The sequence below is a fragment of the Cyprinus carpio genome, chromosome B14 (genome assembly GCF_018340385.1).
Source record: "Cyprinus carpio isolate SPL01 chromosome B14, ASM1834038v1, whole genome shotgun sequence".
Lineage (NCBI taxonomy): Eukaryota > Metazoa > Chordata > Actinopteri > Cypriniformes > Cyprinidae > Cyprinus > Cyprinus carpio.
In genome coordinates, this window is record NC_056610.1 from 6,215,528 (window position 1) to 6,230,970 (window position 15,443).

The following is a 15,443-nucleotide window of genomic DNA, read 5'->3' on the forward strand; positions in this document are numbered from 1 at the left end:
ATTTCCATTTCAAGTAAATGCATCTTGATTTAAGGATGTTTAGATACAAGACAGAAATACTGAGGAAGACGTTCATTGTTTTGCAGTGCATGTGAGATTTAATGTAATTAATATAAAGATTTACGACTCGGTTTTATTCGGTTTGAGGAAGGGCGAATGAGACATTTGGAGACCTGCAGGAACAGTGTAATTAAACAGATGCTTGTCTTTAACTCTTCTACCGAATGTTATATTTATTGAGTAGGCTCATGCGATTTGTGTTTTGTTTATCAGTCCTGATTTTTGTGGTGGATTGTGGGATTTTCAGGGACTTAATGTTCCAGAATTATTGTGTTTCCCTGATGAGTAACACTGAACTAGGGAAGAGATTGAGACGCACACAGTAACAGAATACAGTATGTGTAATTACCCACTTTAATGGCATAATACAACACTTATAAGCGGATTAAAATGATTTTCCTTGAATGATTTATTTAGACTGTGTTAATATCTTACATCTGAAAAGTGCTATTTGCTAAACGTCAAGGAAATACCTGAGTGTGAAACCATTTCTGAAAACAAAAAAAGATTTTTGATTCCTTCTTACCAGTAGTCCACCTGTCAGAAAATAACTGAAATGCATGAATTTTATTTCGCATTTCAAGAGCCACAAACCTCATTCACCAAACACCAGCAGAACGAATCCGTGAGTCCTTCATAAACGATTACGTGAACGGTTGCGTCTTGATTTACGCAAGAATGGTTATTATTTACACACAGTTCTCCTTGTGGTTCATGAATGAGAGTGATTCATGTGATTGAGTCCAGGGATCAAATGGATGATTACTTTGAAAGTACTTGATCAATTAAACACAGTTTGAACTTAATACAACCAATTAAACTACAAAGAAAGCAAAATTTGCTACATCCATTCACGCTGTAACTTCAGTGAGATTTCCATCTGTCCAGATGATGAACCATTAGAAGTGGCGTCTTGTAATTTCTAGGAATCTGAATTATTGTGAACTAAACCTTTTAAAGCTGTTGCAAATCACCCACTCTTTCAATTTCACCACAATGTCTAAAAATACTTTTTCTTCGGAGACGGAGTTTATAACGAAGGTTTTTACACATGATGACGTTGGAGTATGCATTACAGATTAGGATGTCTGACAAAAACATGACTGACAGGAAGTACCGCCCCTCCAAATCCACCCTATGTGAGAGCCACAGTCATAGCTACGCAGGTCAACAAGAGTTAGATATCAAGGCATGAATCGCTGAGGTCTTTTACACGCAAGTACTGCTGGGAAGGGACTGAAGGATGGCTTCTGCTTTAGGATGTCGTGTCTACGTTTGCCCTCTCGCTAAAAAATAAATAACTCAAAGTGACATTATAACAGCAAAAGGTGCTCTTAATGTGATTTGCATTTGTTAATGTATACATCTATTATAGCGTAACTGAAACTTGCTAAAAATATTCACAATCGATTCATACTTAATTCAGTGCAAAGAAAATACATGTAAGGCATGACTCGAGCTCAGAAATAATTGGCAGTATGTGCATGTTCGCCGTGTTGTTAACGTTTCATTTTACACAAATGTTGTAATTTAATTTGGTGAGTGGTATTCACAAAGTTGAGGAACGCCAAAGATCACAGAGAAAATGCACTGGTTTAAATCGTACAGTTTCAGATACCACAACAGAACTGCTCAAAGTAACATCATGATGGGTATAAAACGGTAAAAGGTGCAGTAAAACCTGGACATACAAGCTGGTAAAATACATCTAATTATTGAATGACTTTGGAGAGAAAAGGAAAGTGTCTGTCTTGATAGACTTTAGTCAGGACAGCGCTGGATTTAATTAGTGAGGAATCAGTAGACTAATGTTGTTTAACAACATACCAATCATACAGCTGATGAAACGTCTTTCAGTAGACCAAAAACTTCATTAACAGCTTTTAAATGACACGCGATCTAGGTTTATAAAGTGCATGTCATTATAAAGACTGTACGTTTAGCCTCACTTTGTGAAATTCAATATGTCGTCTATCCTGACTAAGGTCTATGATGATGCTCAGACCAGGAATATATCACCCATATAAGAAAACTGTTATCATTTACTCGCCCTCATGTCATTCTAAACCCAAGTAATTTTCTTCCATGGAGCACAAAATCACTGTGCTGCTTTTTCTATTCAAAAGTTTACAGTAACCAGAAGCTCTCAAAGTTTAAAATGAACATAAAAAGTGCACAAAGTCTACTTTTATGGTGCTTTTTCATCCTTTTTGAATCCTGACAGACACTGATCGGTAGATGTTATTAGTTAATGAAACAACGTTCTGTGAAACGTCTTTTATCCTCTGGAGAACATGTTTGGAACAACATGAGGGCGAGTACATTTTCATTTTTGGGAGAACTATTCCTTTAATATAGAGGATTCGATTTGCTAACAGCATTTAAGCAAAGTATAAAAATATAGGCATCCCTGTTTTCTTCAAAGACCGCGAGAGGTGTGACATGATCATTTTGACCAAGACCATACCGTTAGCCACTTCTGTGATAAATGTTTCTTTACACTTTAAATCAGTGGTTCTCCACTCCAGTCCTCGGGACCCACTGCTCTGCACATTTTGGATGTTTCTCTTATCGGACACACTCAGTTCAGTTCATGGGTCTCTCTCCTAAACGAGCTGATGATCTGAATCAGGTGCGATAAATAAGGGAGACAAATGTGCAGAGCAGTGTGTCCTGAGGACTGCAGTTGAGAACCAGTGCATTAAATAAGAGGGCCGTAAATGACACGTGTAGCTGTGGAGCAGAAAGAAAGAGCGTTATAGCAGGGTTTCTTTGTGATGCCGCATTATGTGTTGGTTCTTTTCCGACGGCCGCCTGAAACCCTTCTTGCAATAGTCACACCTGTGCGGATAGTCTTTAGTGTGGATGGATATGACGTGCCGTTTGAAACCCGAAGCGTCCGTAGTGTTGTACTCGCAGTATTGGCACTGATAGACCTTGCGACCGCTGTGCGTCTTCATGTGCTTCTTCAGTTCGTTCTGATGCCTGAATCCGCGCTTGCACCGCTTGCACTTAAACGGCAAGTCCTTGGTGTGAACGGACAGAATGTGGCGGCTCAGCGTGAAGGGGTCCGACGTCTTAAAGTCGCAGTGCCTGCACTGGTGCACTTTATTCCCCTTGTGCGTTTCTGCGTGCTTCTTCAGTTCGGAGGGTCTGTGGAAGCCCTTCTCACAGACGTCGCACTTGTGCGGGAAGTCTTTGGTGTGCACCGAGATGACGTGACGCTTCAGGTCGCTGGAGTTGGTGCTTTTGTGTTCGCAGTGCGGACACTGGTGAGTCTTATGGCCCTGGAAGATCTCCGTGTGCCTCTGGAGCTCGTTGTCGTCGGCGAAGGCCTGCGGGCAGTGGCCGCACTTGAAGGGCAGGTCAGTGCCGTGTTTGCTCTTTATGTGAGTCTTTAGGTTGGACTGGTCTGCACAGCGGAAGTCGCAGTGCTCGCAATGGTAGGGCTTCTCGCCCGTGTGCGTCCGCATGTGCTTCTTGAGCTCCGACGGGTGCCGGAAGCCCTTGGCGCACTCGACGCAAACATGCGCAAAGTTTTTGCTGTGCACGGCCAGCAGGTGGCGGTTGAGAAGGCCCTGCTCGGCCGTCTCGTACTCGCAGTACTTGCACTTGTGCAGCTTGGGCTCCTTGTCGCGCAGGATGAGTTTGTTGGAGCTGAGCGGGCTGGCCTCGTGATAGCGCCGCGTGTACTCGGTGTACTCCGGGATCTTCTCGCTCTTGATGATCAGCTTGTGGCTCTCCAGGTGGTTGTGGAAACTCACCTTCTTGTTGGTGGTGAAGTCGCAGTCGGTGCACTGGTACTTCTTCTTGAAAATGTGGTCCGGGTGATTCTTCATGTGGCGCTTCAGGAAACCGCGTGATTTGAACTTCTTGCCACAGATGTGGCAGGGGTAGACGGTCAGGGGCTGCCCGTCTGGACCAATGATCACAGCTGAAACAGAGAGAGAGCATGGACTTCTGTTGTGAGACAGGACATCCAACAAGAAAAAACAAAAATGAAAGGACAAATTCCCTTTTAAACAGCCACATTTGAGGAGGCTTTATGAGCAGACTGAGGGGGTCAACTTCACCATCAAAGGGGTTATCAGATGCAAAACTGAAGTGAAATGTGTGTTGGCTGTGTGTACACAAGGGGTGTTGAAATTAATTGTTGCATCGTGATGCTGACGATTCTGCATCGATGCAGTAATAGACCATAATTGTTTATAGCCTACTGACATCATTCATATACGCACTTGTCTCTATTCAGGCTTCTCTACTCTCTCTATTCAGGCTTCAGACGTGTGCGCTTTGCTTGGCAGTGTTTCCACTCACTGTTATTTTAGTCTTTTACTTTAGGTATGTTTTCATTTATGCCGTTTGGAAAGCAGTGTGTATTAGATGCATGAAACTCAGGTACTGACAGACTTTCACCTGCGCTTTGTGTTTGTTTGTTCTGAAGCTCACGGCTGCGGTTAAATGCACTCCGAATACTTTTATGATTTCAAATGAATTTGTAAACAGTCAGTTATGTTTTCAGAACAGGACAAAACATCTGATAGGTCGAAACAGATCTGTGCATCAGTGTGAATGCAGCCTATTAAAGCTGACACCGTCTATGATCTCATCAGTAATAATTAAACAGCAATAATATTGAGGAGAAATTAAAAACCCATAACTATGATTATCTGTAAGCTTTCGGATACTTAAAGCACTCTTAGATACTGAAAGTGCTTTTTGTTTATCACTTATAACTGTCTTTTCCCCCTTTATTACTTTATATTTGTTTGTATGTTTTAAAATCATATTTTCTTTAATTCTTAACAATAAATAATTATTCATTAATATATTAATTAACATAAATATTTTTAAAAAGCAGCCTGCTTATCTAATTTAATAAAAATGCACAGAATAAATTTGATACAATCGTGATGCAACATGAAATCGAATTGAATCGTGACACCAGTGCAGATTCACACCCCTAGTGTACACATCCACCCTATAATGATAAAAATCCACCCAGTGTTTTTTTGACGTCACACAGACCCAGGCCCCTCCCACGATTGTTGACTGAGCCCTGAGTGGGCTGTCATCAGTCCACCATTGTTTCGAAGCCAGAGCAGGTGTGGACTAGAATGTCTCCTAAGAGATTGAGGTATTGTGATGTTAGATGTAGTAATGAACATTGCAGCCATCATTTACTCCCCACATCTGAGCCGCTGAAGACGCAGTGGACTACATTTGTTTTTGAAGGGAAGGCGCCCCCGATCTACATAAATGTGTCCATGTTCACACAAATCAATTTTATTATGAATTTGTACGAATCTTTGCAAATCCCGTTTTCTAATAATGTGCTAGTTAGCAAGTTCTGCAAGTAATGCTCATCACCCCATGGAAGAGTGGGGCGGGCTGAGCAAAGCTCATTAGCATTTAAAGGGACATGCACCAAAACGGCTCGCTGTGTTTTTGGTCAGGTTAAAAAGGATGTTTTTTATACACTTCCACTGAGAAATTTTACTCAAAGCATGTTATAGACTTTTCATGAAGACCCTAAAGAATCATACCAACCTGTGGAAATGAGCATCCGATGACCCCTTCAAGAACTTCTTTTTTTTTTTTTTAAACTATCATTATTATTTGCTATTATTGCTCTATTACATGAACATTAATTCTCAGACACCTAGTGCAGCAAAATTGCAACAGTTGTTCAGATTTAAAGGGGTGGTTGACTGCTTTTTCTGTAATCTTGATTGTGTTTATGGGGTGCAGTGTAACATGATTTCATGCTGCCTTATTTTTCATATATGTTACCTTTATTCTACGCCGCTCCATTTTCATTTGAATGGCTGGTTGACTTCCTGTTTCTATGATACCTGTCCCTCATAAATACACAATGGACTCAGATTGGTTAGCTGGCCCAGTGTTTTTGTCAGTGATTTATTAACCGTGTATTGCATGTTGTCCAGAAACATCACGCCCCTTACCATTACAGGCAATAGTTGCATGTGCTCCGGAGGGAAAGCCACACAACATAGCCTCGCCCCCTTTGTTGGGTGTTCCCGGGGGCGGGGTTTATGTTAATTGCAGGGTGTGTGATGTCACTAACACGGGAAGTAGTTCGTTGTAGTCCCTACCAGTCGTAATTGTAGGCACTAAATAGACTTTTCTTTAAAAGACAATATCTCCATTTCCACTGAACTTTCAGCGCTGTAACTTTACAGATATGATCGTTTATACTCAAACAGCAACATTACACACTAATTAAAGTAAAAAAAAAAAAGTGGAATCACAATCAACCACCCGTTTAAGGAAAGGAATTAAATTACAGTTAAACTTCATATAACAGAAGCAAAAATTCTGAAATGTATCACAACATCAAGTTTGAAAATAAAACTTTGACTGAAAAAAATAATTTGACTGCAATTTGTGTTTCTGTGTGAGATGAAGACAAAGTTTCAGTCTTCTAGCCAATGACGATATATATATATACCAGAAGATTGATATGGAAATAAGGTTGTTATGACCAAACTGATGTCTCAACTGTGTCTTACTGTGCTTGAACTGTTCAAGATTTCTTTAAAATGTAAACTGGCAAAGCTTAAAAATGCATGAAAAGGAGAACTGTGCTAAAGATGTACACAACCACAGTGTACAGTATACTAGGTGTTGAATTCATTCAGTTTAATCGTGTCTACTAGCAAATCATTCCCTTCCCATATGAGACGCGTAAATAATATTTGGGGAATTTTTTGTTCATGTTTTTGTTTTGTTCATGTACATTTAAAAACTTTCTAGCACTAGCAGCAGATCATACCTGTCTGGCACTGGCGTGTCTCTCCTCTCCTCTTCTTCTTGATCTTTTGTTTAAGTGCTCGGCTTGTGCTGATGCTGTCAGAGATCTGTAGGTAGGGAGTGGCCGCACCATTCTTACTTTCAAGACTGCTTCCTGTGGGAAAGCCATGCCTGGTAAGGAGTTTGGATTGGACATTTACACGCTATAAATGCACTAAAAGGAAAAGAGAATGTCTCTATAAATGTTAAGTTAGATGGCCGATAGTGACCGAGAACCAAAAATGAAAATTCTGTCATCAGTTATTGCAGGGTTTCCCAGTTGTGAGTTTGCAAACCTAACAATTCAGTGGAAAAAATGTTACATTAAAATAAATAGGATTGCAATATATACATCAAATTGCAAAAGGCTGTGATTCAGTCTGATGTGCTGCTTTCACTTTAAACTAAAGCTACGAAGTCAATGCAAACACGATTTCCTTTTGTTTGCTTTTTTTTAGTCAAAAACAACTAAGCCTTTTTTTTTTTTTTGGAAAGACTGGAAGTGAAGATCCTTAAAAGACACTTTTATAGTAAGCAGTATATTATTTTGTAATACTAAAAAAAAAAAAATATATATATATATATATATATATATATATATATATATATATATATATATATATATATATATATATATATATATAATTTTTGACCAGCCCTATACTGTAAAAAATAATAAGATTTCAAATACTTAATATAAAAACAATCAAAAAAAGACAATAACTAAACAAATTGTTTTCCTGTAATGTCATGTGACTATTAGCCATCATCAGAGAACCATGCAATGTACTGTTCAATTATTGAAATTTTAACTTAAATATTCTCTTGACATTCGCCAGGAATTTAGTCAAAAGGATTCTGTTGAAACCTTACCCTGAACTATCATGTGGCTTCACAAGATTTTGAATATAGTCATATTTGGAGTACCAAGTATGATACTATTATGCTACACTGAGTTCAGCTAGAATTTTCAATTTTGGTGGACTATTCATATAAAGCGATTTCTATCTCTGCCTGCAATATAAATAAAGTGAAGGACCATAAGCAGTCGCCCAGGCAGCAGGAACAAAGGTCTTGTTAACGGGTGTGTCCTCCAGCTGCGCTTCAGTGATAGCAGGAGCTTCTTCCTCCCCAACTATGACCTCCATATACACCTGGTCAGTCATCTCCGAACAGTCTACATTCAGGACAGAGAACAGCATAAACATAACACACATTTCTGAGTTGCTGCGTGCACCTGTTACTCTTCTTAATCAGAGATGGAGAACTCACTGATATCCTCCTCTCCTTGGCTGACGTCCTTCACAGCCATGTAGACCATCTTCTCTCTGGACAGCCTGCCTGAACCGGCCGGCTCCAGCGCCGTGTGCCCGTTGGGAAAATCACTCTCTGCCACCACCTCTGTGCTGCCTACAACACAATCCACACAGAGTCATCACTGTCACTTTGAGAGTCAAAAAAGCTTATACAGGAAACACAAAATGAATTCCCGTGGCTCCTGATGATATATGGAGGTCTTATGAAGTGAAACGATCAGTCTGTGCAAGAAACTGAACATTGTTTACAACAATATTCCCTGTAATCCAGAGTATGTAAACGGAGTATACGTGACGCCATTGCATGATTACATAAATGAACTAGTGAACTAAACCAGTTAATTGAAACAAACTGTCTGAAAGAATCAGTTCACATAAAATAATAACATTTCCCCGTTTACCTGACGCTCTGGATTACAGGGAATAATGTTGTAAACAATGTTCAGTTTCTTGCACAGACTGATCGTTTCACTTCATAAGACTTCATTGTCAGGAGCCACGGGTATCAATTTTGTGTTCCCAGATAACCTTTTTGTAATTCTCAAAGACGGGCAGCCGCTGATTTGTATTTTATGAATCATCAATGATCACAGTTTCAGCTAAAAATCTTCTTTACTGTTTTACTGAGGAAAGAGTCACATCCTACATCTCAGATGGCCTAAGACTGAGTAAATTAACAGCAAATTTTTATTTTTACATTTACATTTTACATTTAGTCATTTAGCAGACGCTTTTATCCAAAGCGACTTACAAATGAGGACAATGGAAGCAATCAAAAACAACAAAAGAGCAATGATATACAAGTGCTATAACAAGTCTCAGTTAGCTTAAACACAGTATACTGTACGTAGCAAGGGCTTTTAAATAATATAATAAATAAAAAGAAAACAGATAGAATAGAAAAAGAATAGAGCAAGCTAGTGATAGAGGTCTTTTTTTTATAATTGTATAATAAATGAAAAGAAAATAGATAGAATACAAAAAGATTAAAAAGGTAGTTAGAATTTTTTTTTTTTTTTTTTTTTTTAAATAGAATTAGAATAGTGAATTTTTAAATATTTTTTGAATGAAGTATCCCTTTAACTAGGTTTCTGTACCTGTTGGTGTTTCTTTCAATTCCATAAACTTAATAAGCAACAATAACAGTGATTGCACAAGCAGTATGGAATCTAGGGCTGAAACGGTTAGTCGACATTATCGACAACAAAAAATTGACGATAAATAGTCATTTGATCTTATATGAGCTAATGTAAGAGCCTACAATAATGCGGTTTGACCAGTGTGGCGCTGTATCGCAAGACTGTACATCAGCCCTCCTGGATGCAATTCAAGAGAAGAGGACACAGCGCTTCGGAGCAAACGCAGCTTTGCTCTCAATAACAAAATAAACACAACAAGACCTGACAGCGGTGAGAAAGCAGCAGTTAAGAAAGCATCAGATTACAGTGATGTGGGTGTTTGCACGAGCTCTTCAGTTCGATACTCCAGTAAACGTCACAATTTTTTAAACTGTACTTTATGCAGTAGATATCCTTAAATCAAGCAGCTTTATAGCATTAAACATGAAAAGTCAGTGTCACTTTCAGTTAGAATTACAACTTGATTTTCTGTTATAATGCAGCTCTCCAGTGTGGAGCTACCTAATGATAAAATCTTTTTATAAGTGGGGGAAACCATTACTTCATGAAAGTGAAATAATCAACGATTAGTCGATTAATTGTTCTAATAATCGACAGATAAATCGATTAGCAAAATAATCGTCTGTTGCAGCCCTTATGCAATCAGTTTGAGGTACAGATGTGAAATGTGCTCCTTACCTATTTCCACATCTTCATCTCCATCTGCCTTAAAGATGTAAACTTTGATGACCTCCGAGCTGAACTCATCCTCTTTCGAGCCGTCGTCGTCCTGGCCCACATCTGTGGTGATCTTTAAAGGTGCGTCTCCAATGTCTAGCTTCTCCCCAACCTCATCCACTGCAAAGAAGCCACACATCAAACACTGCTGTGGATCCAATCAATCCATCCACTGGGCTCAACAGGGCAAGCATTTTCACTCGCATATGTGACTAAAAATAGAGGTGTACGAACTGGAAAATGTGTTTAGGAGCATGAGTGCAAAAACAATTTCTTAAACAGCCTAACTTACACAGTAGCCTATAACAAACTCATTAATTTCTTCCAGTTATTCATGGAAAAACAGAGATACAGCCTCATATGATTATTGAACTTTAAAAAGGCAACAATGTAATTTAAATGAGCACAGATGAGAAGAAAGGTGGAACGAGTGAAGGAGACACGCTGAATGAACACACACACTGGGTACTAGAGAGCACTGATGCTGACGTTACCCTGTAAAGAGTTAATTATATATTGTGATAAACCATGGCTGCATCCGACAGCCTTATGAGGCAATGACACTGCAGGGAGCGTTTTTGCATGAAGGCACCTCGTGAAACTGATTTCAGACAGGCTTCGAGGCAGCATAACGGTTTAATGATCTAAACAAATATTTAATTGCTATAATACTGATGTCTCACTAGAAATAATATCAAAAGTGCAAAACGTTAGTCAGAAATATACATTTATGCACAAACTGTCCACCAAACGCAACTTTCAGATGCCATCTTTATTTTTAGGGGTGCTCCGATCAGGATTTTTGAGGCCGATCACAGAAAGCAGTATCTGCCGATACGGTCACCGATACCGATCTTTTTTAAGCCTTCTTTTTATCATGTAGAATTATTTAAAGTGATGATCCAATCAAGATTTTTAGACATTTATTTAGGGCCAGAATTTAATTTTTTTTTAAATGTATTCCCCTCTTAGGTGTCTCTTGTGAGGGGTATTTTTTTAATTTGAGGGGTGGAGGGGGGCATTTTTATATATATTTTAAAAAATTTTACGATATTCAATATGTATCAAGATATGGTTGCATTTGTATTTAAATAATAAAAAATAAAAAAAACATGATTTTCTTCTGCCCCATTAAAAAGATAACAAAAACTATTTAGATTGAACAGCCAATTTAATCAGTTAAAAAAAAAAAAACTAGACCAAGTGATCACTTACTGCTTTTTATTAAATGAACACATGTAGGCCTATATGTAACTGAAGTAGTGCAAAACAAGTACAGAAAGTGTATTCTGTCAACTTTTTTAGTGCATGCAATTCACAATTTAAACTTACCACTGGGGGAAAAAATTAAACTGGGATAAGTATTTTATTTTTATTTTACTTTTTTACATTTTTTAAGTCTGTCAACTGTCTGCGGTTTTAAGAGAAGCTCTGTGGCATGAAACTATGTTCCCACTGACACTAAACACCCTCTTAGATGGGGAGCTAGTTGCTGAAGCACATAGCTATTCCTTATATATATATACACACACACACACACACACACACACACACACACACACACACATATATATATAGCAGTGATGTCCGGTTCGCGAAAGCTACAACACATCATTTAGAAATATTTGCATTGCACCCCTAAAAAATTTTTAATGCGCTGCTAACTTTATTCAACTTAAGAGCACATGTGCTTCTTGGGAAAAAGGTAAGCGTCAAGCCCTGATCCATCAATCCATGTAACAGCAGACTCACAGGAAATCATGAGGTAGTCCTCCGAAGTGCTCTTCGCGTCCTCCTCCTCGTCCTCATCCACTGCTTTAATGGCGTCGTGCGCCTGGATGACCGTCTCCGTGTCCGTCACCATGACCTCCGCGGACACCAGCTCGTGGTCCAGCGGGCTCTGATCGTGAGGAGACATGAGCTCAGCCACAAACACCTGATCGGGCACCGTCTCCTCGATCAGGTCAGCCGTGCCGCCCAGAGCCTCTTGGATGGCCACCTCGGCCCCCAGGATGGACTCGGACATGATCACGCCCTCGGTGGTGATGACGTCCTCGTGACAGATGTCAGGCCCCTCCACCACCTCAGCCTCCAGCATGATGCCCTCGTCCGACACCATCACAGCCTCCGGCACCGACACCACAATGTGCTCGCCGTCAATGTGGGCCAGGCCTCCCATCCCTGCAACTGCACAGAGGAGCATCACAACACACACGTGCGGACGTACGGTCAAACCAAACATTACACAGACACCAGATATCATTCTTAATATTTTATCAAGATGAATTCGGTCTGACACAGTTTAACTCCGAGTTCTGGTCATATTTTATTACCATTTTCTAAACCATAGTGAATAAACTGTGATATAATGTGTGAAAGGTGTCTGAATACATTTTGGTTTGACTGTATGTAAAGCTTGAAAAGTCCTTCAAAGCAGGGCTTGATGAATATTGGGGTATTTCTTTCCGAAGTTCTGTCATCATTTAATCACACTCATGTCGTGCCAAACCCAAAAGACTTAATCTTCGAAACACATTCTCTCTACTGAAAATAAAGGTAACCAAAACTTAAGTAATCCCAAAAAAAAAATCATAAAGGTGCCTTAAAAAGAATCCATATAAACTGAGCCGCTTAAACCACGTCATGTGAAGACACACTGATATTAAATGTAGAAACAGAAACCTCTCAGGCAGAGATGCAAACTCGAAAAACAAAAAAGGTGACAAAGATGTGACCCCCAATCCCAATTTCGGTTGTTATAACACTCCCTTTAACCCTCCGAGGGCCGGTGTCTATGGTGCACACTTGGGATGTTCGGACTTCACAGAGAAATGAAGTATATTTTTAAACACTATTTTATTTATTTATTTATTCCCAACTCTGCCGTAAGGATCACTTTAAAGAGGATCTACATTTCTCATTTTCACTCATGGAAATAACATGAAATACGTGCTCAGCTCTAGTGGATGATTTCTGCCACCTGGTGGAAAACAAACACTTTTCATGTGAAAATGACATGAAAGTACCACTGTAACCAGTAGATGGCAGCAGAGGATTACTCATTACCTCATTTGCCATTTCCACTCCCTGATTTAGTTCTTTTCACAAGTTGTGCTTTCAGATTATTATAAAATAACTTGTACAAACAAATGTATCCAATCAAAGCAGGTCTTCGTCAATCATAGCAATTTCAGGAGTGACGCATGGAACAATTAACCGAGCCACTCCTGTAATAAAATGCAATTGTTATTAAAGGACGACCATCATTTGTAAATTATGACAATTTTCATTTCTGGCTGAGCTAATCCTTTAAGTGACGTCCAGCGTGTGTGTGCTCAAGGACACACGGCACAGTTTAACAAGAGCAAAATGAAATCTACATAAAATTGCTGAACTCAAATCAACTGTTTATTTTCATCCATCAAAATACAAACTGTCCACGGCAGACGGAAGCTGGAAAACTTTTAATCATGTTAAATCATAAACAAACAAAAAACATATAAAGTCATCATTCGATGCAAAGCTAATCAACTGACTCGCTATCTCAGTGACGGTTCCTTACCAAAATCTGGCATTATCATTGTATGGGGCATTTTTAAGTCCTTGTGAAGCTCCAGGATCCCTCCACCTTGATCCATGATCTGAGACTGCTCCACAACACTGTAAGACACACACAGAACTTAAAGAAAGAAAGGATCTGTGCGGTAAAAATATTTGATCTATATAAAATGCACCAAAACGACAGAAAATCCATCACAATGAATATGAATACTCATTAAATAATTCATTAATAATTAATAATCAGGCACATGAGAGTAAACGCTTGTGTTGCTATTTAACAAACCTTCACATCTGACAGTGGTTCCCTTCATGTAAAAGCATCGCAAACATTAAACAAATCTGTGAATCTGGCATCTGGGAGGAAAGTGTCTGAAAGAAACAAAGAACGAAATATTAAGTTTATTATTATTTATGTAATTTAAAGACAACGTCAGGGAGATTTTAATTACACATTCTTGTTTGTTTCCAAATATAAAATTTGGAGAGAAAAAAAAATATCCTTAAACATAGATCAATGCACACAAGCAAGGCAGCAAAATAAAGTGTTGTTTATTAACGTTTAGATATATATGTGTGAGACAGTGATTTCTTACCATTATAACACTTTTATTAACATTATGCATAAGTGCAGTAAAATAACAACTGAATAATAACAGTAAGGTGGCTGGGCATAATTGCATACGGCTAATACTTCATTAGACTTCAGTAAAAACTTGAGAAATATAACAGTGCTGTGAGGGGACTTCCATCATGACGTCATACATCTCTGTTTGAAAATAAGTTTAGTCCCTGAACAGACGAACGGTAACGAGATATTAAATAATAATAATAATAATAATGATTGTATGAGAGAGTGTGAGAAATCGCTGTCAGAGATTATGATGATGAACTAATCAAAACATAATTTACGAATCCTACTACGACAAAGGCTTGGCTCATGATTATTAATTTCGTTACGTGCCCTTACGCACCACCGCAGAAGACGAGCGACCTAATTAATATTCATGAGGCCAGCCTTCGCCTTAGTAGGCTTCGTAATTGAGCATAACCGCTCCATTCGTGACAAGAGTTTAATCGAAACAAAGTTACTATCGTAGCATCGACTCAATACAGTTAGAAACATACACAAAATACAATATAGGTTGTAAGATCCACTTTAATATAGCAGAAGAAACCAGTTTATTCGCGGTTAAAAGCTTGCGCAAATGCAGCCTCGTCACTGCGCCATCTTGCCCTCCGCCATTGCACTACATGCTAAACGGCTAATAGCATTAGCTACCTAATATGGCAACACGTAAATGACTACAACACAACCTGGAATGCAACAAAAACGCGACGCCCAGATGTACTTTCTGCATTTACTCCGTGCATGACTGCTTTTGAGCCAAACGCGTGGCGGGTGGTGGCCGTAGGGACTAGTTTTGTCGCGAGCGCTGGGCGCTTCCTCCCGCGCGAGCGCAGCGCAGGCCGACTGGGCCGCCGGCGACCGTTTCACAGACCTGCCGCACAAATCCAAAACGCTTTACCTGCTCCGCGGCTGCCTTCGGAGCGTTGAAGAGTTTCGAATCCCCGCGAATCTGTCGTGATTTATTATCGTTAATTTTCCAACGGTAGCACTACTGCGGCCTGTACATTGAGGATCCCCGAACGCTCTTTTCCAGGCCCGAGCCAATCACGCTGCTCGATTCGTTGCCTCAGCCAATCAGAGTACTCGTTTCTTAGCCTCAGCCAATCAGAATGCTCGTTGGCAACGGCAGAGGGAGGGGCAGAGCGAACGCGCGGCACGCTTTTACGTCACCTCATACAATAACAAACATTGCGCTGTCTTCCGAAACAA

At 39.5% G+C, this 15,443-nt stretch overlaps 1 protein-coding gene across 1 annotated transcript; it reads right to left on the minus strand.

Moving 5' to 3' along the window:
- Nucleotides 1-391: 391 nt before the first annotated feature.
- LOC109101711 (zinc finger protein 711) lies at nucleotides 392-15,309 on the minus strand. Its single transcript, XM_042737855.1, has 9 exons — nucleotides 15,133-15,309; nucleotides 13,890-13,975; nucleotides 13,608-13,705; nucleotides 11,798-12,232; nucleotides 10,007-10,165; nucleotides 8,146-8,283; nucleotides 7,913-8,050; nucleotides 6,857-6,988; nucleotides 392-3,994 (listed from the first exon to the last, which is right to left on the minus strand). Exons 3-9 carry the CDS (start codon nucleotides 13,681-13,683, stop codon nucleotides 2,817-2,819), a joined length of 2,256 nt encoding a protein of 751 aa, XP_042593789.1. The 5' UTR covers nucleotides 13,684-13,705; nucleotides 13,890-13,975; nucleotides 15,133-15,309; the 3' UTR covers nucleotides 392-2,816.
- Between the last annotated feature and the right edge of the window lie 134 nt (nucleotides 15,310-15,443).